Below are 23,433 nucleotides of genomic sequence, written 5' to 3' on the forward strand. Positions count from 1 at the left end.
TCCTTGAATATTTATTTTGCCCTCTGGTTCTAGAATCTCAGGGCAGTTTTCCTTGATAATTTCATGAAAGATGATGTCTAGGCTCTTTTTTTGATCATGGCTTTCAGGTAGTCCCATAATTTTTAAATTGTCTCTCCTGGATCTATTTTCCAGGTCAGTTGTTTTTCCAATGAGATATTTCACATTATCTTCCATTTTTCCATTCTTTTGGTTTTGTTTTGTGATTTCTTGCTTTCTCATAAAGTCATTAGCCTCCATCTGTGCCATTCTAATTTTGAAAGAACTATTTTCTTCAGTGAGCTTTTGAACCTCCTTTTCCATCTGGCTAATTCTGCTTTTGAAAGCATTCTTCTCCTCATTGGCTTCTTGAACCTCTTTTGCCAATTGAGTTAGCCTATTTTTCAAGGTGTTATTTTCTTCAACATTTTTTTGGGTCTCCTTTAGCAGGGTGCTGACCTGCTGTTCATGCTTTGACTTCATGTCTCTCATTTCTCTTCCCAGCTTTTCCTCCACTTCTCTAACTTGATTTTCAAAATTCTTTTTGAGTTCTTCCATGGCCTGAGCCCATTGGGTGGGCTGGGACACAGAAGCCTTTACTTCTGTGTCTTTGCCTGATGGTAAGCATTGTTCTTCCTCATCAGAAAGGAAGGGAGGAAATGTCTGTTCACCAAGAAAGTAACCTTCTATAGTCTTATTTCTTTTCCCTTTTCTGGGCATTTTCCCAGCCTGTGACTTGACCTCAGAATATTCTCCTCACACCCACCTCGCCTCCTGATCCTCCCAGCCAGCGTTTGGGGTCTGAGATTCAAATGCTGCTTCCAGCCTCAGGGCTTTTGGTGGGGGCAGGGCTGCTATTCAGTGTGAGATTAAGTTCAGGTGGTCAGGTCAGGGCAGGGCCGCCTCTCAGGCTCAGTTCCCCAGGGGGTTTATGCACAGACCTTCAACAATGGATCCAGGCTCCTGCCTGCTTAGGGAGCCCTGGTCTGCCACTGCCTCTCAGCTTCTGCCTCCCGAGGGGGCCTGAGTTATGGGGGCACCCCACTCCCCTCTTGACCTGCCAAAGAGACTCTCTCACCAACCCCCATCACCTGTGGGTGGAGGGACTTGTGCGGCCGCTGGAGATCCCGTCCCTGAAGCCTGCTCGGATCTGTTCCTCTCGGTGCCGCTGCCACGGCAGGTCTGGGCTGGGCTCCGCGTCTGCAGCACGACGGACCTTTTGCGAGAGGTTTGCAGGTCCCTCTGGAACGGAAATCTCCTTCGCTCCACTGTTCTGTGGCCTCACTGCTCCAGAATTCGCCGTGAGTTACTTTATATAGATGTTGTACGGGTTGTGGGTTCGGAGCTATGTGTATTTGCGTCTTTCTACTCCACCATCTTGGCTCCGCCCTGATCATCTGTATTTTTAATAATGTTAATCTATAATACGAATTCTTTGATGGTAAGTAAGATGTGACCTGGTGGGAAAGACTTTCCCAAATTCATAAAGTTGCTCTTTAGCATGAATTTTCTGATGTTCAGTAAGGCATGACTTGATAGTAAAGGCTTTCTCAAATGGATTACATTTATAGGATTTCTATCAAGAGTGAATTCTATGGTGCTGAGTAAGGCGAGACCTGATGGTGAAGGCTTTCCCACATTCACTACATTTGAAAGGTTTTTCTCCAGAATGAATTTTCTGATGTTGATTAAGATTTGCCTGTTTGGTGAAGGCTTTCTCACATTCACTACATTTATATGGTTTCTCTCCAGAATGAATTCTTTGATGAAGAATTAATTGTGAAATATAGCTAAAGGCTTTTGTACAATCACTACATTTAAATGGTTTCTCCCCAACATGAATATGCTGGTGTTGATTAAGGTTTGACCGCTTGGTAAAAGCTTTCCCACACTCATTACATTTATAAGGTTTTTCACCAGCATGAATTCTTTGATGTTCAGCAAGCCGTGATCTGACAGGGAAGGCTTTACCACATTCACTACATTTATAGGGATTCTCTCCAGAATGAATTCTCTGATGAAGATTAAGTTGTGAAATTAGACTAAATGCTTTTTCACATTCAGTACACTTAAATGGCTTTTCTCCAGTATGAGTATGTTTATGTTTATTAAGGTGTGCCTTCTGAGTAAAAGCTTTCCCACATTCATTACACTTATAGGGTTTCTCTCCAGAATGAATTCTCTGATGTTGAGTAAGGTGTGATCTGATGGAGAAGGCTTTTTCACATATACTACATTTATAGGGTTTCTCTCCAGAATGAATTTTCTGATGTTGAGTAAGGTTTGTCCGTTTATTAAAAGTTTTCTCACATTCATTACATTTATAGGGTTTTTCTCCAGAATGAATTTTTTGATGCCGAGTAAGATTTGCCCGCTTGGTGAAGGCTTTTCCACATTCATTACACTTATACAGTTTCTCTTCTGCATGAATTTTCTGATGAAGATTAAATTGTGAAATCTGGCTGAAGGTTTTCTCACATTCAGTATACTTAAAAGGTTTCTTTCCTGCATAGATTCTTGGGTATTTAATGAGGTACAAATCATTTTTTATATTCTTTCCATACATATCACACTTATTGAAACTCTTTACTGTAGGAACTCTCTCCTGTGTAACTAGGATTGACCTTAGACTGAAGTTCTTCCCAAATTCATTTCTTTCAAAGCTTCTCTCCTTATCTGATGTTTGTTCAGATGTGACTACTGATTGCTTTATCAGTTTCTCCTGGTGGATCTGTTGCTCTACTAATGTATCATATTCTTCCAGTTCAGAGTACCAAGAGCAATGCCTCGTGGATCTTTCCATTATCACCCCCGGAGATGATTCTTTCACAAAAGTATCCCATTTTGTAACTGACTCTTTGGCTTCTTCCCAGTCTGAAAGAAATAATATATATACATATTGTAGTGTTAATAGAATAGGAAGATCTTCCCCACCCATGAGTATGCCTTACACATGGAGCCTGTGATCACATGGAGCCTGTGGTCACACAGAGGCTGGGTCACATGAAGCTCAGACTGGGAGGAGCTTGCCCACATTGGAGAAAGAGAAAGAACACAGAGAGTGAAAGCAAGCAAAGCAGAGAGAGAGAAGCAATCTGTGAGTGGGTGGAAGGAGGAATTTGTCTAGGGGAACTTGTTTTTGTGTGGAGGTCTAACAGAAAGAAGATTTAAGATGGCAGCGCTCCCTGGATTAATGATAAGTACCCTGTTAAATCTTACCTCCTGGTATTCTAATGATGTCCTAAATAAATATCTTGGTTTTGCCTCTGAAGAAGAGAGTTTATCATATTTTATAAATTTACCCAGAAACATGCATACATATTCAAAGCAGCTGCTATGGGTATTGAATTGGCATTACAAATGGTGATGAGGATGTAGCAAAATATAAAACCTCTACCTGGAGACAGGAAGGCTGTAGGGAAGAAAATGGGTATCACAAGATGGGAGGATTTACCTTATTCCTTCCTGGCAAGAGAATGAGCTAAAAGCATAGGACTTTGTGAAAACTGGGAACCAAGGCTACAGAAGGAAGAACTCACAGATTTAGAAAGATGTTTGCAAGGAATACCAATAGAACCGGGGAAAGAAATGGCAGGAAAGAAATGTAGAAGAGAATGGATGTTGCTAACAAGTTATCATATTATATGTAAAAGTAGAGACAAACTGCTGGAGGAAAAGGTTCAGCTGGAAAAGGAGTTAGCTGATTTGCATGAGAAGTTTTCTATGCTACAGCATCAGAACTTCCCTTTAGAAGAGCAAGCTAGAAAGTATCAGGTGATAGCAGAAAAGACAGCTGTGAGTTTACCTCAGAAAAAAAAAGAGAAAAGTTAACAAGAGGAAAATGTATGCAACCCTTGCATGCATGGGACCTGATTGGGACCCAGACTCTGAGAGGCATATGTGTGGGAAGAAAATGAAACAAATTTAGATGAGCAGGCTTCTAGGAATGCGGACATTAATCTAATACTATGAAGGAAACAGGAGAACCAGGGGGGCCACATAGTATTTAAGGAAGTAACTAAGGATTTTACTTCGTAGGAGGTCACAAATATTTTAAGTCGATTCACCCAAAATATTGGAGAATCACTAGTATATTGGATGGTAAGAATCAGCGATGAGGGTGCTGGAGGTGTATGGGTAGATAACTTAGACTGTTTGAAATTTATAGCCTGTGGTCACATGGAGCTCAGACTGGGAGGAGCTTGCCCAAGGGTGACAGAGAGGGAGGGAAGGGGAGAGAGGGAGAGAGAGGGAGACAGAGAGAGAGAGAGAGAGAGAGAGAGAGAGAGAGAGAGAGAGAGAGAGAGAGAGAGAGAGAGAGAGAGAGAGAGAAGCAAGCTGTGGAAGAAGGAATCTGTCTAAAGGAACTTGTTTTTGTGGGGAGGCGTGACAGAAGGTTTACGATATCAGTGCTCCCTGGATTAGTGGTAAGTACCCTATTAAATCTTACCTCCTGGAATTCTAATCATATCCTAAATAAATATTTTGGTTTTACCTTTGAGGAAGAGAGATTATTATATTTTGCAAATTTACCCTGGAAATATGCGTGCTTATTCATAGCAGCTGCTATGGGTATTGCATTCCCATTACATACACACACACACACACACACACACACACACACACACACACATATGTATACATATGTATTTGTATATAATTTTTCCTCATGCCAGAAGGAAAAAAAAAAGCTGTTGCCACTGGAATGAAATAACAAATTGGAAAAAATATCTAAGACAGGAATTCTTAACTTGGTAGTCTATGAACTTGTTATTAACAATATTTTAATAATTATATTTTCATAAAATTGATTTCCTTTGTAATTCTATTCATTTTATTTTAGGTATTTAAAAATTTATTTGACAAGGTTTACAGGCTTCACTAGATTACCAAAAGAATCCATGGCACAGAAAGTGTTAAGAATCCTCGACCTAAAGTGAAATACTTTAAGTTTATTTAAATTCCTTAAAGTTAAAAAGAGTTCTGAAGAACGGGAATCTTTGATTACCTGATATGATAGTATAAGTGTTGTCACAATTGCCATTTTTTTCTTTTATGAGGAAAGTAAGACTTAGAGAGATTATATAACTTGCCCATAGTGTGGCAGAGACATGGAGCAGAACTTTAACTGCTATAGTCCTTCTGTCTGGTCTTTGGTTCCATACCCTTTAAATAATGTATATAAGGATATGCATACTATTTAGGATTTTTGTAACTTGAAGTAACAACCTTCTTCTATTTACATAAATGAATTCATACTGTTTGGGAGAGAATGTATACCTGCATCATGGCTATATTGCTAATTTGAGGCCCTTTTCTTTTTCACATTAGAATTCTTTAAGTTAGTATTCATAATGCATAATCCAAGAGGAAAATTTTAATTCTTTAAAACCAAGTCTTCATTGTTGTTCCTTGAGAAGCTTCAAGGCCTTTAACCTTGGCATAGATCGAGCTAGTTAGCAACAGAGGGGAAAAACAGCTTAGAATGCTTGGTCTTCTGCTTACCTATGTTATTTCACTATTTTCCCTTCAATCCATAAAACCCTTTAAAAAAACCTCTCTATTTCTGAAACTGTGATAATTTTCAGGCCAGTCCAATTTAAGAAATTTTTCTAGCACCCTAGTTCTCAAAGGCAATAGCTTTAATATGCTAAACATAGAGAAGACTGATGAGCTTTTTACTCCCACTCTACCCATCCCATTGAGATAATTACTATATTAGAATCTCTGGAAACTGGAAAACTGAAATATGTACCATAGAAGGAACTCTTTATGTATAAAAAGGGAAAACTCATGAGCTTTCTTCCATTCCTTCTCTACACTTTCTCACTTTCTGACCTCATCACATTCTATATGTTTAATTATCATCTCTAGGCCAATTAGTCTCATCTCTATATCTAAATCCAACCTAGCAGATTGAATTCACTACAAATTTATGTCATCTAGTCTAAACTGAGCCTTCACCACAGGAAGACAGTTAATTTACTTTTCTCTAACTGAGTCTCTATCTCACTTGCCTCAGCAACTGTTCCAAACTTTTCCTTCTATCCTTCAGATAATCCCTTCTCCCTCAGCTGGGGATGTTAACTCATACTTTAGTGAGAAAACAGACCATTCATCACAAACTCCCCTTTTCTATATCACAAAATCACTTGACATCATCATCCATTTTCTCCTTTATTCTAGTCTTAAATAAAAAGATTCCTTGTCAAGGCTAACCCCTTTACATGTGCCCTTGATTGCATCCTTCCTATATCCTCCAGCAGACTGCCCCCATTATCATCCCCTCTTGGTCTCTAATCTTCAATTTCTCCCTATATATTGGTTCCTTTCCTGCTGCCTTTAGGCAATCTTGAAAAGTTTCCACCTTGAAAAAAAAAACCTCACTAGACAATGCCAACTCTTAGATAATCCCTACATATTTTTTTCCTTTCACAGTCAAACTCCAAGCAAAATATTGATTGTCTCTACTTCCTCTCTACTTTACTTCTCAGCCTTCTGCAATCTGACCTTATCACTCAACTGAAACTGCTCTCCTCATGGACACCAAGGATCTCTTCATTACCCAATCTGTTGCCCTTTCCTCAATCCTCCTTCTTCTAGATTTCTCTGAAGCAATTAATACTGTTGATCTCTTAGTTTCTCCCTCTCTGGGTTTTCATGACATTGTTTTCTTGGTTTTCTTCTTACCTTTTTTTCAGTCCCTTTTGTTGGTTTATTAACCTTATCAACATTACTAACCTTGGGTTTTCTTTCTGTCCTGGGTCTTTTATTTTCTTTCTATTCTTTCATTTGGTGAACACTCGGGGTTCAGTTATCATCTGTATACAAATTACTGCTCAGTCCAATCGCAATCTCTCTTCTGAGTGTCAGTCATTCACCTCTAACAGCTTATTACATGTTTCAAACTAAATGTCCCATAGGCATCTCAAACTCAATATATCAACAAATGAGCTCATTATCTCTTACCGCCCTCCCCCAAACCTATCCCCTTTCCAAAATTTTCCATTTCTGTTGAGAGCTTCCTAACTTGTGTCTCTGCCTCAGGTTATTCCCCCTTTCAACCCATTCTCTGCATTAGTAACAAAATACTTTTCCTTAAATTGTTGTTTTTTCAGTCATATCTGACTCTTTGGAAATCAGAAAGACTCTTCACGACCCCATTTGGGGTTTTCTTGGCAAAGATACTGGAGTAGTTTCCCATTTACTTCTCCAGCTCATTTTGCTTGTAAGTGTCTGAGGCCAGATTTGAACTCAGGAAGATGAGTCTTTTTGATTCCCAGTCCAGTGTTCTATCCACCACAACACCTAGCTGCCCTTTTTCCTTAAGTATAGGTCTGACTACATTGCTCCCTCACTAAATGGACTCCAGCAGCACCTTCTTGCCTTTAGGATAGTGTTTTTGTTCAGCTTTCAAAGCCTCTTCCAACCTGGCCTCAAACTACTTTTCCAAACAAGATATATTACTCCTCTTCATGCCAAACTAGTTCCAGCCAAACCAGTCTCCTTGCTGTTCCTCACATATGAGACTGTATCTCCCACCTCTACAAGCTGGAGTAGTTGTGCCCCATGCCTGGAATATACTGCCTCACTTCTACCTCTTAGAATCCCTTAATCCCTTCTGTTCAGCAATACCTTCTACAAGAAGCCTTTCCTGATTCCTCCAGCTGCCTCCCCATTCTCCTTAATGGCCTTTGTATATTTTGTATGTACAATAAAGCCTTGGTTTATGAATTTAATTTGTTCTGAGTTTCTGTTCATTATGTGATTTGCTCATATTGCAAAGTGAATTTTCCCATAGGAAATAATGTGAAGTCAGATGATCAGTAACACATCCCCAAAAACATTCATATAAAAATAATGATTTATAATTTTAAGTAAGTTTTTGTCCCTAATGCGCCTGAAATACAATAGCAATAATTAGTAAACAATATAAACTGAAAATAAAATATATTAACTTCCACTTTACCTTTAAGAACAGTAGCGGCTGGTGTGAAGGAGACAAGAGGGAGGAGGAGGAAGGGTTATTGCTTGGAAGGAGAATCTCTTTCTATGAGAACGTTGGAGATTTCAACATCAGGAGTGTTCTCTCTTATGCTACTTTCACTAAAAGTAAGACTAACACTACTGCCTTCACTTATTTTTTGTTTTTTAGAGTCGCTTCCATGTTTTGACTCACTTTTTTTCCTTTATGTTTGCTTCTGACTAGGAATCTATCTAACGACACTTGTTTTTGACGTTTTTTCAGAATGTCATGAAAATGTGACATTGCATTATTTAAAAAAAACATTCGTGGCTCTCATTGCTACAGCCTTATTTGGGTAATGTTTTTCAACAAAATTTTGATGTTTGTACTGTGAATTTTTGTTCATCCTGCAAGACAAATTTTGTGAAAAATTTTTCCTCCTCCAGTAAACCAGGTTACTTGTAAACCAAGGTTCTATTGTATTTACTTATATATATGTTGTGTCTCTGTAATGGTAATGGATTTATGTTAACAGGAGTTAAAGATCTTTTCTGCCCATTAATACGACTCACATGGAGCCCATTGCGGGAGGAACTTGTTTAAATGGAGAGCTTGCTTTTCGGGAGGTTTGCTTGCTTGAAGGCTTTCCTACCTTTGGTTAATTAGGCACCAGAGCATGAAGGTTGTGATGCCTTCTCGTTCTGAAAAGTGTATATATATTCTGAGGTGAGGTTTTGCTTTGGGGCTCAGTCTTTGGAATAAGGTTCATGTGTCAGATGAGACTCTGGGTAGTCACTAAGGAGCCCCCAGCTTTGGGAACCCAGATGCTGGTGCTTCTCTCTCTCTCTCTCTCTCTTTATATATATATATATATACACACACAGACAGTTGGATCTGTCTGTTGATCTGTGATGTATGTATTGCTTATGGTAGGATAGTTAGAAGCCTTGTCTATTGGTCTTTATTTCTATGTATTTTTGTAATTAAAAAAGATTCTTGTCCTCCTCAAAAATTGCTTTCCTTTTAGAAAAGCAGATCCAAGAACCTGTGCCAGCAGGTCATCCTGTGTATGCTAGGGTGCTTGCTGATCCAGTCTCCCAAAAGAATCTAAGTTCTTGAGGAAAGGAACTGTTTCCTTTCTTTTTCTGTATCCCCAGGGCCTAGAACAGTGCTTAATTATTGGCTGGCTGCCATCTTTAGAAGAGTTTTTAACTGCTATTCTCCCTCTTCTTCCCTCTTCTTCCCTTTTCTTCATGCTGTCCAGACAGCAGAAGGAAACCCTTCTCTGGTCCTGCAACCTTCTTTGAAACCTATGGTGGTCACCATCCACTACTTTATCAGTAGAAATCCTTGAGGAACTGCTGCCCTCTCCCATCCTCCTTTCCTCTATTGGCTGATCTGGCATAGTGAGTTTCTGTGGTCTCAACTGGTAGAGACCAAACTTATCACACAGACCTGAGGAAGAAGTCATCTTAATTTTACCAGAGCTGAGGCCTCTATTGTCTACAAAGGACATCCTTCAGTAAAATTTAGATTTCTAAGGTTCATACATGTGGCCTGTTTTTTTTTCTTCATTAGGCTGAACTGGAGAGTTAATTATTACAAATGACTCACTTGGAGAATAATTGCTGTTAAATGGAGAAAGTAATGTGAATATAAGAATCTGATCAATTCTTAAAATTAATTATTTTCTACAAACTCCCAAAGTAACCCTGGCTCTTCTGGAAAAATGAGTACGGCACTAAAACACATGGTTACATTGAACAGAGCTAGAATTTATATGCATTTATATTATAGTGTCAAAAATTTAGAACAGAAAGGGACTTCAAAAGTCATATAGTCCATTCCCTTCACTTAAAAGGTGAGGAAAAAGAAGTCCAGGAGGCTAAGTGATCAAAGTCACACAGATCATTAGTGGCACAGCCAAGATTTGCAACTGAGTTTTCTGACTCTGAATCATCACATTGTCTCAATTACAGCATAATGTGCAGATTTTTTTTTTTACTAACAACCTCAAGACAAAAGAAGTTGTTAGTAAAAAGAGCTTTAAAAAGCAAAACATACCATATAATTGTGAGTTATTGTCATTACTGACTGTTCCCACGTATAGACTTTCTATCTATGAAGAGACTGACAAGGGGGAAAAGAAAAGAAAGGAAGAGGTTATACAAAATAGATATAAAGCAAATATTAATGAGATCAGGATCAGAATGTAGGACCTCTTCACCTTATACTTGTATTCTTCCAATGTATCTTATGCTCAAATGTCAGATTAATTATATTACATCAGATTTATTATACCATCATCCACCAGTGGTACTCCACTTGACCTAAAAGGTCAATTAAAATACCTCTCCCTTAAGTAAAATGAAGATTCTTCAGGAAGTAGTGAATTCCTTTTCAAAGCAATTCTTCAAATACAGATAGAGTGACAACTCCTGAGGGAAATGGAAGATTCTTTTTCAGGTATAGGTTGGACTAGATAGCCTCCAAAATCCCTTTTAACTTATCTGTGATTCTGCTCAGAACCATCAAAGGAGGCAGGGAGGTTAAATATAAAAAGAATACACAGAGGAAATCAATGAACTTCAAGAGCAGTCCCCATAGAATAAATGGAGGTTTAAGTCAGCTTTCAGGAGGTTAAGAAAAGAATGGTAATTTGGAAGCAGGGGCAGAGAAATAAAGTCTTTTCTGACAATAAAAAAAGACCATGTGGAAGTTCAAAGGAGCCTCTGCTCTGTTTCTCACTCCTGAAAGACTTTGAGGAGAACTTACTGGGCCAGTATTTCAAAAATGAATTCTCCTTCACTAACTACATTACCCAGTCTGTTGCTTGTAATAAATTGCCATCTGCCAGTTTTCATTTACTCACATGAACAGGTACCTTTTGGGGTTTCACTATCCAGCATCCCTGGTACTTTCCCATTCTCCAACTGAGAGATAATATCTGGTTTGGAGGTTGTTGAAAGACCTGCTCATGGAAAAGAAAAAGGAAATAGACATTGTTTTTTCAACCACAACAAAAAAAGACACTCCAGAGTATAATTCTGGCTCCTTCATATTTAAAGAAGAGTGGATACACTAAAAAGGTCCAAAGAATAGTTCAAAGCACTTCTGAAGAATATCCAATATCATGTTCCCACAAAGTCTTAGCAGATAGGTCCATGGAGTTGATTTAGGTTGAGAAATATACTTAAGTTACTAATCTTTCCTCCTAGGAGGGTATATGTACATTTCTACCTCTGAGGTATCTGTACTCAGTATCAGCCAAAAGTACTTGACATGTAGATGAGTAAAGCATGGGGAAAGCACACCATCAGGGTTATCAATGAGTTCAATTGTCTCATTTTTATTTCTTTAAAGAAAAGAGATTTTTCACTTAGAAACATACAATAAGTATCTTGTCAACTAGTCCAAAAGCATTTTAGAACCTATTTTCTATAAATTAAGTCTAAACTGAGCTAAATATTTTCAACATTCCATTGTTTTAAAAAATTTATAAAGTAAAAATACCATCAAAGTGAAGATTCCGGATAGTAAGAGAAATATTTACCAAGAAAAACTAGGTTCCTGTAAGTTTCCAGTAGCACTTCCCTGCAGAGCGCCTGCTCAACAGGGTTCAAGTGTGTCCACTCTTCCCAGGTAAAATCTGGAGCCACATCCTTGAATGTCACTGATGCCTGAAACACCAAACACATTTTTGCTCATTCAGGAGACTCCCCAAAATACTTACAACTTCTCCTCTATCACTTTCCTCCTACCAAGAGAATTCCCCCTTTCAATTTCCCTATTTCTTTCAGTGGTTATATAGAATCAGTGAAGAAAGGAATATGAACTCAAAAGTAATAAGGATCATCCTAGGAATAAAGTCATAACGTAAACACTCTGAGTTATAAACTAACAAAAATTTCTCTCTCTACACTCTTGTTACTGCCCACTCCTCAGATTCTAATATATAATTTATTTATTTTTCAGTTCTTACCATTCACTTCCATAAGAATTTGAATTCTAAATTTTCTCCCCCTCTCTCCCCATTCCCACCCCAGGACAGCATGCACTCCATTCACCCTTCCTCCAGTCTGTCCTCCCTTCTATTACCCACCCTTCTTCCATTCCCCTTCCTCTCTATTTTCCTAGGGCAAAATAGGTTTCTATATTTCATGGCCTGTATAGTTTAACTTCCAGGTGCATGCTAAAACAATTTTTAACATTCATTTTTAAAGCTTTGAGCCCCATATTCCCTCCCTCCCTCCCCACCCACCCTTATTGAGAAAACAAGCAATTCAGTATAGGTCATACATGTGTAACAATGCAAAGCACTTCCATAATAGTTATGTTGTAAAAGACTAACCACATTTCCCTCTGTCCTATCCTGTCCTTCATTACTCCATTCTCTCCCTTGACCTGTCCTCCCACAATAGTGTTTGCTTCTGATTATCCCTTTCCCCAATTTGCTGTCCCGTCTATTATCTTCTCTCTCCTATTCCCTTCCCCCTTGCCTTCCTGCAGAATAAAAGAGTTCCATATCCAACTGAATGTGTGTTATTCCCTCCTTAATTCAAATCCTGTGATGGTAAGGCTCAATTATTTACTTTCATCTCCCCTCTCTTCTCCTCCATTGTAAAAGCTCTTTCTTCCCTTTTGTATGTGAGATGATTCACTATATTCTACCTCTCCCTTTCTCTTACTCCTAGTACATTCCATTCAACAGTAAATTTTATTTTTTTAGTATTCTCTCTTCATATTCAGCTCACCCTGTGCCCTCTGTGTATAAATACATGTATGTGTATATGAATATATGTGTATATACACATACAAACACACACATGTACATACACATACCCACACATATATAATATACACATACTTACACAGCCATACCCACTACACACACACACACACACACACACATACATATCTATATCTATATCTATATATATCTATATCTATATCTACATATACCCTAATACTGAAAAAGGTCTCAAAGGTTACAAATAACATCTTTCCATGTAGGAATGTAAACAGTTCAACTTTAATGAGTTCCTTAAGTTTTCTCTTTCGTGTTTACCTTTTCATGTGTCTCCTGATTCTTGTATTTGAAAGTCAAATTTTCTATTCAGCTCTGGTCTTTTCAACAAGAATGCTTGGAAGTCCTCTCTTTCATTGAAATTCTGTTTTTTTTTCCTCTGAAGTATTATACTCAGTTTTACTGGGTAGGTGATTCTTCGTTTTAATCCTGTCTCTTTTGACCTCTGAAATATCATATTCCAAGTCCTTTGATTCCTTAGTGCAGAAGTTGCTAAATCCTATGTTATCCTGATTGTATTTCCACAACACTTGAATTGTTTCTTTCTGGCTGCTTGTAATATTTTCTCCTTGAACTGAGAACTCTGGAATTTGTATATAATATTTTATAGGAGATTTTCTTTTGGGATCTCTTTCAGGAAATGATTGGTGAATTCTTTCCATTTCTATTTTACCCTCTGGTTCTAGAATATCAGGGCAGTTTTCCTTGATAATTTCTTGGAAGATGATGTTTAGGCTCTTTTTGTGATCATAGTTCTCAGGTAGACCAATAATTTTTAAATTATCTCTCCTGGATCTATTTTCCAGGTCAGTTGTTTTTCCAATGAGATATTTCACATTGTCTTCTATTTTTTCATTCTTTGGGTTTTGTTTTATAATTTCTTGGTTTTTCATAAAGTCATTAGCTTCCATCTGCTCCATTGTATTTTGAAAGAACTTCTTCTTCACTGAACATTTGAACCTCTTTTTCCATTTGGCTAATTCTGGTTTTTAAAGCAATCTTCTCCTCATTGACTTTTTGGACTTCTTTTGCCATTTGGGTTAGTCTATTTTTAAAGGTGTTATTTTATTCAGCATTTTTTTGGGTCTCCTGTTGACTCACTTTTCATGATTTTCTTGCATCACTCTCATTTCTCTTCTCAATTTTTCCTCCACCTCTCTTACATGATTTTCAAAATCCTTTTTGAGCTCTTCCATGGCCTGAGAACAGTTTATTTTTTTTGGAGGTTTTGGATGTAGAAGCCTTGACTTTTGTGTCTTCCTCTAATGGTATATTTTGTTCTTTCTCATCAGAAAGGATGGAAGAAAATACCTTTTCACCAAAAAAGTAACCTTCTATAGTCATATTTTTTCCCCCTTTCTGGGCATTTTCCCAATCAGTTACTTGACTTTTGAGTCCTTTGTCAAGTGGAGGGTATACTCTAGGGACCTGTAAATTCTCAGTTTCTCCAAAGTAGCACAACCAAAGGTAATCTCCTCTCCTGACCTGTGCTCTGGTCTGGGAGCAACCACAAGCACTCTTTTCTGCCCTGGATCTGGGAGGAGGATTCCCTCTCCAGAACCTCCACCATCTCTACTACACCAGTGCTCCTCTTCACCCCAGGACCGCCACTGAGGACTGAGGCCCAGATCAGCAGCTCTATTCCCCCAGGGTCTTTAGGCTGAGGGCTCCAAAAGTGGATGCTGCTGCAGTGGCTGCTGCTGCCCTGGGGCCAGACCACACACCCTCTCACCCAGGCGAAAGAGCTTTCTCACTGACGTCTGAAGCTGCCTTTGGCATTTGTGGATTGAGAAACCTGGGAACTGCAGCTGCTACCTGTGATTCCGCGCCCTGAAGCCTGCTCTAGTCCTGTCCTTACCTCACGGCTCAGGCTGAGTGCGCTCCACTCCTAGCCCAGTGTGACAGACCTTTCCTGTCAGCCTTCCAGACTGTCTTATACTGGAAATCTCTTCCGCTCTGTTGTTTTGTGGCTTCTGCTACTCTAGAATTTGTTTAGAGTCTTTTTTTACAGGTATTTTATCAGTTATGGGGGGAAAGCTAGAGCAGGTCTGTCTTTCTACTCTACCATCTTGGCTCCGCCCCCAACACTCCTCAGATTCTTAAATGCAATATGGCCCACTGTCCTTAACCTATTCATTATGGAACTTAATTCCAACTCGCTATCCATCTATAGGTGTAAGATATGATTATTTAGGCTGCTTCATAATTTTCTATGGCTCTCTGTGATTAGCATAGTGTTATCTCAAACAGGACTATCTAGAAAATACTCCTCACTGGAAGATGAGTTCCTCACAAGCAAGAGTTCCAATAATTGTATTTCTAGCACCTAACACAGGCACACAGCAAGCACTCACTAAATACTTGTTGATTGATCTTTAGGGTATCTTTCTTTGGTATGATATGCAGAGCATATCAAAACATAGCCCTATTCACTTTATGCTGGATCTGATAATGCATCTATCAAAGAATTGTTTGATTTTATACATGAGAAATATCTTATTAGCTTTTTATTAGGCAACATATCAAATTATATCAAATGCTTTTTAGAGAAAGAATAAAAGAATCTCAGAGTCAGAAGGTAACTTCAGTGGTCATTCAGTGGATCCTTACAAGTAGAATGAAGGGGAATTCCTCCTTAAAAAATTCCTGGAATTTTTTCCTCCTGGAAAAATTCCTGGAAAATTGCCTTTTAGTGTTTGCTTAGAGACTATCAGTAAAGAGGCATCTTGAGGTAGTTCAATCTATTTTGGGACACTTAATTATTAATAAGTTTTTCCTTGTGAGACTGGACATGTCTTTTTGCAAAGTCTGCCTGCTAAGGTATAGCAGAATTAGGTGCTCTTTCAAGTGATAATGCCATGAATAGGTGAAGACTATTGTCATATCCTCCCTAAGTCTTCTCTAAGTCTCCAGGCTAAGCGTACACATAGAAAAATAGATTAGTAAAACTCAACAGACAAGCAAGACCTAAAAGGAAACCTAGAGATTAGACCATTTCTGCATAACCCAGCACCAGAATCAAAACTTGAGACTTGGTTAATTTACAAAAGAAATAGAAATTATAGAAATAGTAGACCTGACATTTTAAAGCTTGAAAATACTTCAGAGAACCTGTTCACTCCTTCCTTTCACAAATGTACAGGGTGGAACATACCTAGGAATGGGATTATAGGAGACATTCCATGGAGCAAGCACGGAATTGATCCCTTGCCCTAACCTCTTCTAGTGACACATGAACATGTGTTCTGGATATGCTAATTTCCTTGCCAAGGAATATGTACCATAAACCCTTCTACTGGATGGGCCCCTTGCTAAAGGACATTAACAACCAGAGACTTCTGGTTGGTCTCCGTGTATTGAAGAAAATTGACAAACGAGCAAGAAGAACCTCTCACTCAGTGGACTTTTAAAGAGACAACAATCTCATTCTCTATTCCCCTTTGTTCCTCCCTTCTACCCTGCCTCTCCCCTTCCCCCAGTATCTGTGGCCATTACATATATAGGGAAGTAAGAATGTGATGTATAGTTTGAGACTGTTATTAATATGGTCTATTATGTAGCCAGTTTTCCTAATCAAAACCCAACCACCTATTTCTGGTATAAATCTAACCTAGCCATAGTATATAATCTTTGTGATGTACTTCTATAGCCTCTGCTAATATTTTTATTTGAAATTTATATATTAACATACATGAGGGCTATTGGTCTTAATTTTTTTTTCTTTTTTTCCCTCCCTCTGCTTTGTCTCTCCTTAGTTTACATACTGAGATGACAGTTTTATCCTAGAATTTGGTAAGATATTTTTGCAAGCAGTTTATATAATACTATAATTAATTGTTTTCTGTTTGACAGAATTCCCTTGTAAATCCATCTCATCTGAGGAATTCCTACTCCGCACTCCCTGGGAGTTAGTTTATGGCTTATTTAAAGTCTTCATTCTGAGATTAGATTATGACAGTTTTCTATTTTGGTTTTCTTTTAATGTGGCCATTTTATATTTCTGTAAATGTTCATGCATATCATTTAAGTTTTTGGTTTTATTGGCATATAGTTGGACAAAATACCTACTAAAAATTGTCTTTGTTATTTACTTGTGAATTCTTTTTCTTTTAACTCTTTAAAAAATCAAATTAATTTTTTCAGAATGTCTATTTCGGTGTTTGGTGGGTTTTTTCTGTGTGTTGGTTTTCTAGTTTTTTAGCTGCATGCCCAGTCCACTGCTCTGTTCTCTCTTTTGTTGATGAAAGTTTGTAGCAAACTAAATTTTTCTCTCATTTTTTTTTCCTCTATAGGATCACACTCTGTTTTACTTAGTAAAATTTACTAAGTTGTTATTGTTGGTTATATCTTCTGCCTTTTGGAATACTGTATTCTATTTCTTCATTATGGCAGCTATTAAATCTTTGTGTGGTTCTGATGACAGCTCCTTATTATATGAATGTTCTTTCTAGAAATAGGAATAAATTTTCTTTGAGCTGGGAGCTCTGGATTTTGGCTAGGGTGATCTTGGAAGGTCTCATTCTGTGGTTTCTTTCAGAAAGGGACCAGTAGATTCTTTTCTGTTTTCATTTTTCTCTCTGTTTCTAATAGGTTTGGGCTTCATTATTTTTTAAATATGGTACTAAAAATCTTCTTTTGGGAGGGTCCTGGCTTTTTTGTATCCAATGACAGACTTCTCTTTGATCTGATTATAGGTCAGGTTTTTTTTTTGATATTAGGTACTTTATATTTTCCTTTATTTTTTCCAGCTTTTTAGCTTTGTTTACTTGTTGTCTCATGGATTTATTAACTTCTGTTTGGTTCATTCTAATTTTCAGGGAATCTGTTCCTTGGGTAAGGTTTTGTATCTCTTATACTGCTAACTTGTTACTTCTTCTAAGTCTTTCCTCTACTGCTCTCAATTTTTTTCTAAAGCTTTCATTTAATTTATAATTTTTAAACTCTTACTTCACTTCTTCCAAGAACTCTACATGACCTTGTGACCAAGTTTTTTTCTTTGAGGCTTTGCTTATAGATGTTTTGGATCATTCTCTTCTTATAGTTTTGTGTCTTGAGCATCCCTGGCTCCATAAGAGCTCTTCTTTGCGGTTGTCTTTGTTTATTCATTGTTCCAACCCTACTTTCTGAATTGAGATTTTTGTGTTAGGAACAGGCTCTGCATATTGTTGTTGGGAATGTTGGGGCCTTGATATTTATTCTCTGGGGTTCTGCTGCTGCTTTTTCTGGGTGAAGAGTACTGTGTTCAAAGATCTGAGTGGTAGCTCAGGCTGCGCACCTATAAATTCTCAGCATGCACTAAGTAGTCTGATATAGGGCAAAGTCTGATTGCTACCTTGGCCCCTTTTCTGCCTCTTCCCTGCCCACCGCCATGGTTTGAACTTTTCATGCTCTCAGTCCCAATGTGAATCTAGGTGATATAAGTACAAGTCTGCTCTGGTTGGAGATATACTAGATGACTGCTTGCCCATGTCAGTTAGCTAGAAGGTTCAAAGCCACATAAATGCAGGCTTGTCTAGAAGAACTGAAGTCTGGGTATGGAAGAAGCATGACCTGCTAAGGGTTGGTAAATGTTCTGTTCTCAACAGCCTGAAATAAGTCAGTCAGACAAAGTCAGGAAAACTACACATAACATCATTATTCCAGGGAAAAAATTCTGGAATTTGACTCTTCCTTATCCTACACTCTACTATCCAAACAATCACCATTTATTCCTAACACTTTATTTTCATAATTTCAATTCTCTTCTCAAAAAACTTGAATGGTTCTTTACTGGCTCTAACATAAAGTCTAATGGCATTTGAGAGACTCTCTTCAAACCTAGCTCCCCACTATCTTACCTTTCTAATCTAGCCAGGTCAGTATATTATAATGGCTACTGCAGAAAACATGTCCACATCTACTTCTGTGCATGAGCTTATGGTAATCCCTTATGGACTCCACTTTCCCATATTCCTTATCTACTTAAAATTTAGCCATCTTTCAGGACCAGTCTCTATCTTCTGCTCTGCAATCCAAACAGATCTCTTCATTTTTTGATCTCATATAGCACTTACTTCCTGTACCACACCTTCTGGTACCTCATCATATACTTTGCATTTCTTTTTGATTTTTAAAAATACAGGGTGTTCCAAAAAGTCTCAGTGTAGTTGTAAGTTTAAATAATTAGTGCTTAGACTTTTGGAATTTCCTGTATGTTTTGTCCTTTATTCTTCAAAGAAGATGTAAAGTCTTGGAATACAAGTACTTTATATTTCTTTTGTAAACTTCAGGATGATTACCATGTGTGTTCAACCTTCGTTGCCAAAGAAGACCATGCCATCCGAGAAATGACATGACTTGCACTTGACTTTGTTTGGAGTGAGGGAGGGCTGTGCAGGTCACCAGCCTCACTTCTTTTCCAGAGCCATCTGAATCCAGTGACCAGATATTCATCAGGATGACTGGAGATGACCCAGGATGAGGCAGTTGGGGTTCACTGACTTGCCCAATGTCACACAGCTAGTGAGTGTCAAGGTTTGAGGTGAGATTTGAACTCAGGTCCTCCTGACTCCTGCACTAGTGCTCTATCCACTGCACCACCTAGCTGTCCTGATTACCATAGTAGTGAGCATAAAGAAGACAGAGGTAAATACTGGGTAGAGAAGAGAAGGAACCAGTAAATGAGTTTGCTCTCTAGTGTCCATCATCTACTAAGATAGGCCTAGTCTCTTGTGACCCAACAAGAGGGGTTCAGATCGCTCTACAGGCTTTTTTTGGACAGAGACACCCTGGGGGAAAAGGAAGGAAAAGTGTCTACACTCCTAATCAACTCTTCAGAAGAGGTTGAGAAAATTAACTTACCTGAGATCTATTTACTGGGATCACAGTCAGCATTCCTTCTCTTTCTCTGTCTTCCTCTTGGGGAAGGACAGAATCCTGAGAGCATAGAGCTGGGAAGGAGGAAGTTTGGAAATAAGATTAGCCTAGAAGCTCAGAAAAATTCAAAGAGGATACTGCTACCTGGGGCCCTGAGTTTGTTTGATCAGAACAGGTTTCCAATGACAGAAGTCTGGTTTGGGATTTAAGACACGCGATTTAATTTCACAATTCTGTCTCTAATCTAATGTCCTCTGGAAAAAAAAATTCTCTGCAATATAAACAGCTCCATTCGATTAGGAAATATGAAATGATCAATCTGCTAGGTTTCTTAAGGAAAATTAATTCAGAGGAGTTTAATATCTTCCATTTATCATAAAAATAAAAAATAAAGGGTTGAAGACCTGGGATCAAGACCAACCTGAGCAAATGAATTGATTACCTTAGTTCTTCCAATCTGTAAAATTGGGGTAGTTCTAATTACTTCATTTAGCCCACAGGGATCTTCAAAGGATAAAAACCATTATAATTACAACTCAATGTTCAGAGTCATTGGTTGATGGATGGCAATTCCAATAAATCTTTGGAAGTAACCTGTGAAAATTCACAGAAGAGCTAAACAGTTTTACTGTTACCTGTTTTTCCTCCAAAAAATAGCCAGTGAAAAACATGCTTTGTAAAGTTGTAAGGAAGGGAATTAATTAGGTAACTTGAGATAGTGGACGAATGCTGAAACTAAAAAAGGTTCTCAGTACCCAGAAAGTAGATGGTACTTGCCTCCTCTCCCCCATCAATCCAGAGATCTCCCTTCTCCCTTACTGTTTCTTCCCTTCACTACTATTTTTCCAAGGACATCTCAAGTTATATATTTTCTTTTCTCATATCTTGAAGAGACTTCACTATCTTCCTCTATCCTTCTGTAAATCTCACCTTCCTCCTCAAGCATCTGGGTCAAATACTCCACCAACGTGACCACCTCCTCAATGTTCTCCGGATGCTGTGACTTCACCCAAATCCTGATCTCACTGGGCAAGATGGTCAGGAATTGCTCCAGCACCAGGAGCTCCAGAATCTGCTCCTTTGTGTGAATCTCTGGCCTCAACCAGTGAAGGCAGAGTTTCCAAAGCTGGTTCGCAGCCTCACGGGGTCCAGCTTTCTCTGGGTATGGAAAACATCTGAAGTTCTGGCGAGAAGCCTCATGGTTAAATTTCTCTTTTCCTAGAATGGTTACTCTTTCCTTTGGGGCATCTGCTCTCTGTAATCTATCTTGTTCATACACAGTCAGGATCTGGGGACTTAGAGTCATCATCTTTCCACTGGAGGCCATCACTAGGGACTTCAAATGGAGTCATTTCCTTTCAGGGTGAACACCTGCAAACATTCCTGATGCATACTGTAGGTAGAAATTTATCATGGCTGTTGGCTGGAGGGACCCAGAAGCACCAGTTATATCACCTGACTCTGTAGAGATCGATAAGACACTGTAGATATACAAACCGTAAAGAAAGTGATTAATAGGCAGCAGTGGGATATTGTTATTAAAAAAGATATTTAGTTTTCAGCATTGGCTCAAGTACACATAATAATTGCTCATAGGTATTCAATGCTTTACAGTTTACATAAATTTTCTTATAATCTACACCATCAACTACATAGTACAAGGCTAATCATCTGCATCATACAGATAAAGAAACTAAGATTTAGCCAGGATAATTCACTGAAGTTCATACAAGTAAAAACAGAGCTAAGACTTGAAATTAGATCTCAAGCCTCTTGGTCTAATCAAATATACAGGGATCTAGTCAAATACATCTAGGTAGGTCTCTAGGTCTATAAAAAAATACAGATGGAGACAAATACAGAATTTGATTCTGCCTCCTACCACATCTCTGCCACTCAGAGCTGAAAAATACATGCATTTCCCTGTGTTATAAACAAACTTTACAAGGACAGAGACTATCTTATTCTTCCATTACTTTGACATAGCACCCAGTATTATGCTTTGCACACATAGTGGGTGCTGTATAAATGTTTGTTGAATATATGAATGTCATTGCAAACAAGACAAAAATATTGGCAAAGAATACAGGTTTGGATCAAAGAATCCAAAACTGGGAAAGCATGTTCTTATCTACCAGGTGATAAACAAAGCCATTAAAAAATGATGTTCAATAATTGCACATGTTATAGGGCAACCTGTTGGGAAACTACTTTAATAATCAAGAAAAGTACCTACTATTTGGGGGATCCCCACATTCCTTTACTATAAAAACCTAGGTAGTTCAGGTAGGGGAGGTTTCTAAATGGACACTTCTGTGTAAAAATGAGAACCAACATTTGATCTGTCATTTTAAAGCAGGATTTAGCAAATTTCAATTTGTGTACTGAAAGGAAGCTCTTTCAAAATTTCTTCTGAGTAGGACAGAATCAAAGGCAATATTGAGGAGTGACCCAAGAGACTGTGTGCACTCACAATCGCTTTGCATCCTAAGAAGCTACCTGGCTCTGTGGATAGGAAGTCAGGCTCCCAGTCAGGGAGATACGGGTTCAAGTCCTACTTCTGAGACTTACTGGTTATCACCCGAGGTAGGTCATTTAACCTCCCAAGGTGCCTTCTTTTGTATCATGCACCTCTTTGGAAGTTGAGTGACAGCCGTGGAGTCCTTTTCTGAATAATGTTTTAAATGCATAAAAAAGATTTTAAAAGACATCAATCATATAATTATAAAATACAAGGATCAAAATGTTTGTTGTTTTTTTAAATTTTTATAAAACCATACCCGTTCATGACCTACTGATCAAGAAGCCCTCCTGCTGTGACCGAAGGGCCAGTACCTGGAAGGGGGGGTCCCAGCCCCAGGGAAGCTCCGGGCTGGGGAGTGGTTTAGGTTAAATGACGGGACTCAAGGGCCAAGGAAAGGGGGAGCAGCGCCGCGCCCCTCGTGGCTCGGTGAAGCTGGGGTGCTCCTCGGAATAGTGCTTCTACGTGCACCCACTAAAAGAGGGCAAAGACAAAACCCCCATTACGCTGAGATACAATCACAAATAAAACCTTTGAAACCCCACCGTCCGGGGCCTTTCAGCAGCTTCTTTTGGAGGCCCCAGCCGTCCAATCCCATTGTCCCCCACCCGGGGCGGGGTACAGCTTCACACCGCGCTCCCCCTCCCCTCCCCCTTCTCTGGGCACCCCCGCCAGGGATGGATGGCCAGGGTCCTGCGGCCAAAGGCAAGGCGGCCGGAGAGGCCCACGACCCCGGGCTCGGACGGCTCCCCAGCCAAGCGCACCCGGCCTCGAGCGGGACGCCCGGGCGCGCACAAGGGCGCACGCGCACAGCACGCACGCGGGAACGCCTCACTTACACTCCGGGTGATCCCGCCGCCCCGAATGGCGCTGCGGGGAGTCGAGGCCAGGGGTGGAGCGCCCGGACGGGTCGGGTCTCTGACTGCTCGCTGGAACCCGGGCTGGGAAGGCGGTTGCCGGAATGGGTAGATGCTGCGCACGCATCTGCATCGCGGCAGCCCGGCTTCGCTCGCTGAACTACAATTCCCAGAATCCTCCGCCGTACTCTCCGAGGTCCTGCACGGTTCAGTCTTCTGAGTCTTGTCCTACACTTCCCTCGACGCCTTTGGGGTTTCCTTGATCAAGATGCTGGAGTGGTTGGCCGTTTCCTTCTCCAGCTCATTTGACAGAGGATGAAACTGAGGCAAGACTTTCTTTCTTTTTTTTGTTAATTAACTTGTTTTCAGTTTTCTCCATACGTTTTCCATAAGTCAGATTTTCTGCCCTCCGTTCCCAAGAAGCGTACCA

The 23,433-nt window shown here is 39.3% G+C and overlaps 1 protein-coding gene across 1 annotated transcript; it reads right to left on the minus strand.

Moving 5' to 3' along the window:
- Positions 1-205: 205 nt before the first annotated feature.
- ZNF483 (zinc finger protein 483) lies at positions 206-23,165 on the minus strand. Its single transcript, XM_072598041.1, has 7 exons — positions 22,986-23,165; positions 22,461-22,620; positions 20,556-21,106; positions 19,611-19,699; positions 11,517-11,643; positions 10,836-10,934; positions 206-2,871 (listed from the first exon to the last, which is right to left on the minus strand). The coding sequence occupies exons 3-7, from the start codon at positions 20,950-20,952 to the stop codon at positions 1,577-1,579; spliced, it is 2,007 nt and encodes a 668-aa protein (XP_072454142.1). The 5' UTR covers positions 20,953-21,106; positions 22,461-22,620; positions 22,986-23,165; the 3' UTR covers positions 206-1,576.
- Between the last annotated feature and the right edge of the window lie 268 nt (positions 23,166-23,433).

The sequence above is a fragment of the Notamacropus eugenii genome, chromosome 3 (genome assembly GCF_028372415.1).
Source record: "Notamacropus eugenii isolate mMacEug1 chromosome 3, mMacEug1.pri_v2, whole genome shotgun sequence".
Classification (NCBI taxonomy): domain Eukaryota; kingdom Metazoa; phylum Chordata; class Mammalia; order Diprotodontia; family Macropodidae; genus Notamacropus; species Notamacropus eugenii.